Source organism: Penaeus monodon, chromosome 29, assembly GCF_015228065.2.
Source record: "Penaeus monodon isolate SGIC_2016 chromosome 29, NSTDA_Pmon_1, whole genome shotgun sequence".
Lineage (NCBI taxonomy): Eukaryota > Metazoa > Arthropoda > Malacostraca > Decapoda > Penaeidae > Penaeus > Penaeus monodon.
The window spans coordinates 13629541-13629953 of NC_051414.1; the positions used below are offsets into that span (position 1 = coordinate 13629541).

The window sequence follows — 413 nt, forward strand, 5'->3', positions numbered from 1 at the left end:
AGGCAATCAGCCACACAAAAAGCACTGTATCACCTCTCCCCAAGCGCCCAGCGAGACAGGCGCCCTTCACCCCACGCCCTTGAGGCGAAATCCACCCACCTCGGCGTATAATCCAAGAAGCTGTGCCCCGGCCGGACTTCAATTCGATGGCGCTCGACCTCGACAGTGTCCAGAGTGTTGTTGAAGTACCACGTGAAGTGAAGGTTGTCTTCGGGCTGGGCGTCCACTTCACAGGTCAAGCGGACGTCCTCTCCCTCCGCCACGGCCACCGCCTGAGGGCCGCCCACACACACGGGGAGATCTACCACATACACAAGAGGAAGAACTTGTGAACAGGTTATATTGCGGGTGCGTGTGGTGGTACATTTTCTTAGACCTGTTTTCGTTTTGATTTCGATTCCTGGAAGTATGTG

At 55.9% G+C, this 413-nt stretch overlaps 1 protein-coding gene across 1 annotated transcript in view; it reads right to left on the reverse strand.

The window, feature by feature from the left end:
- The window catches only part of LOC119591753 (opioid-binding protein/cell adhesion molecule-like), a 12745-nt gene that overhangs the window by 2408 nt on the left and 9924 nt on the right, over positions 1 to 413 (reverse strand). The window contains exon 2 of the mRNA XM_037940499.1: positions 100 to 301. Coding sequence (XP_037796427.1) covers positions 100 to 301 — 202 coding nt within the window. The remainder of the gene's footprint in view (positions 1 to 99; positions 302 to 413) is intronic.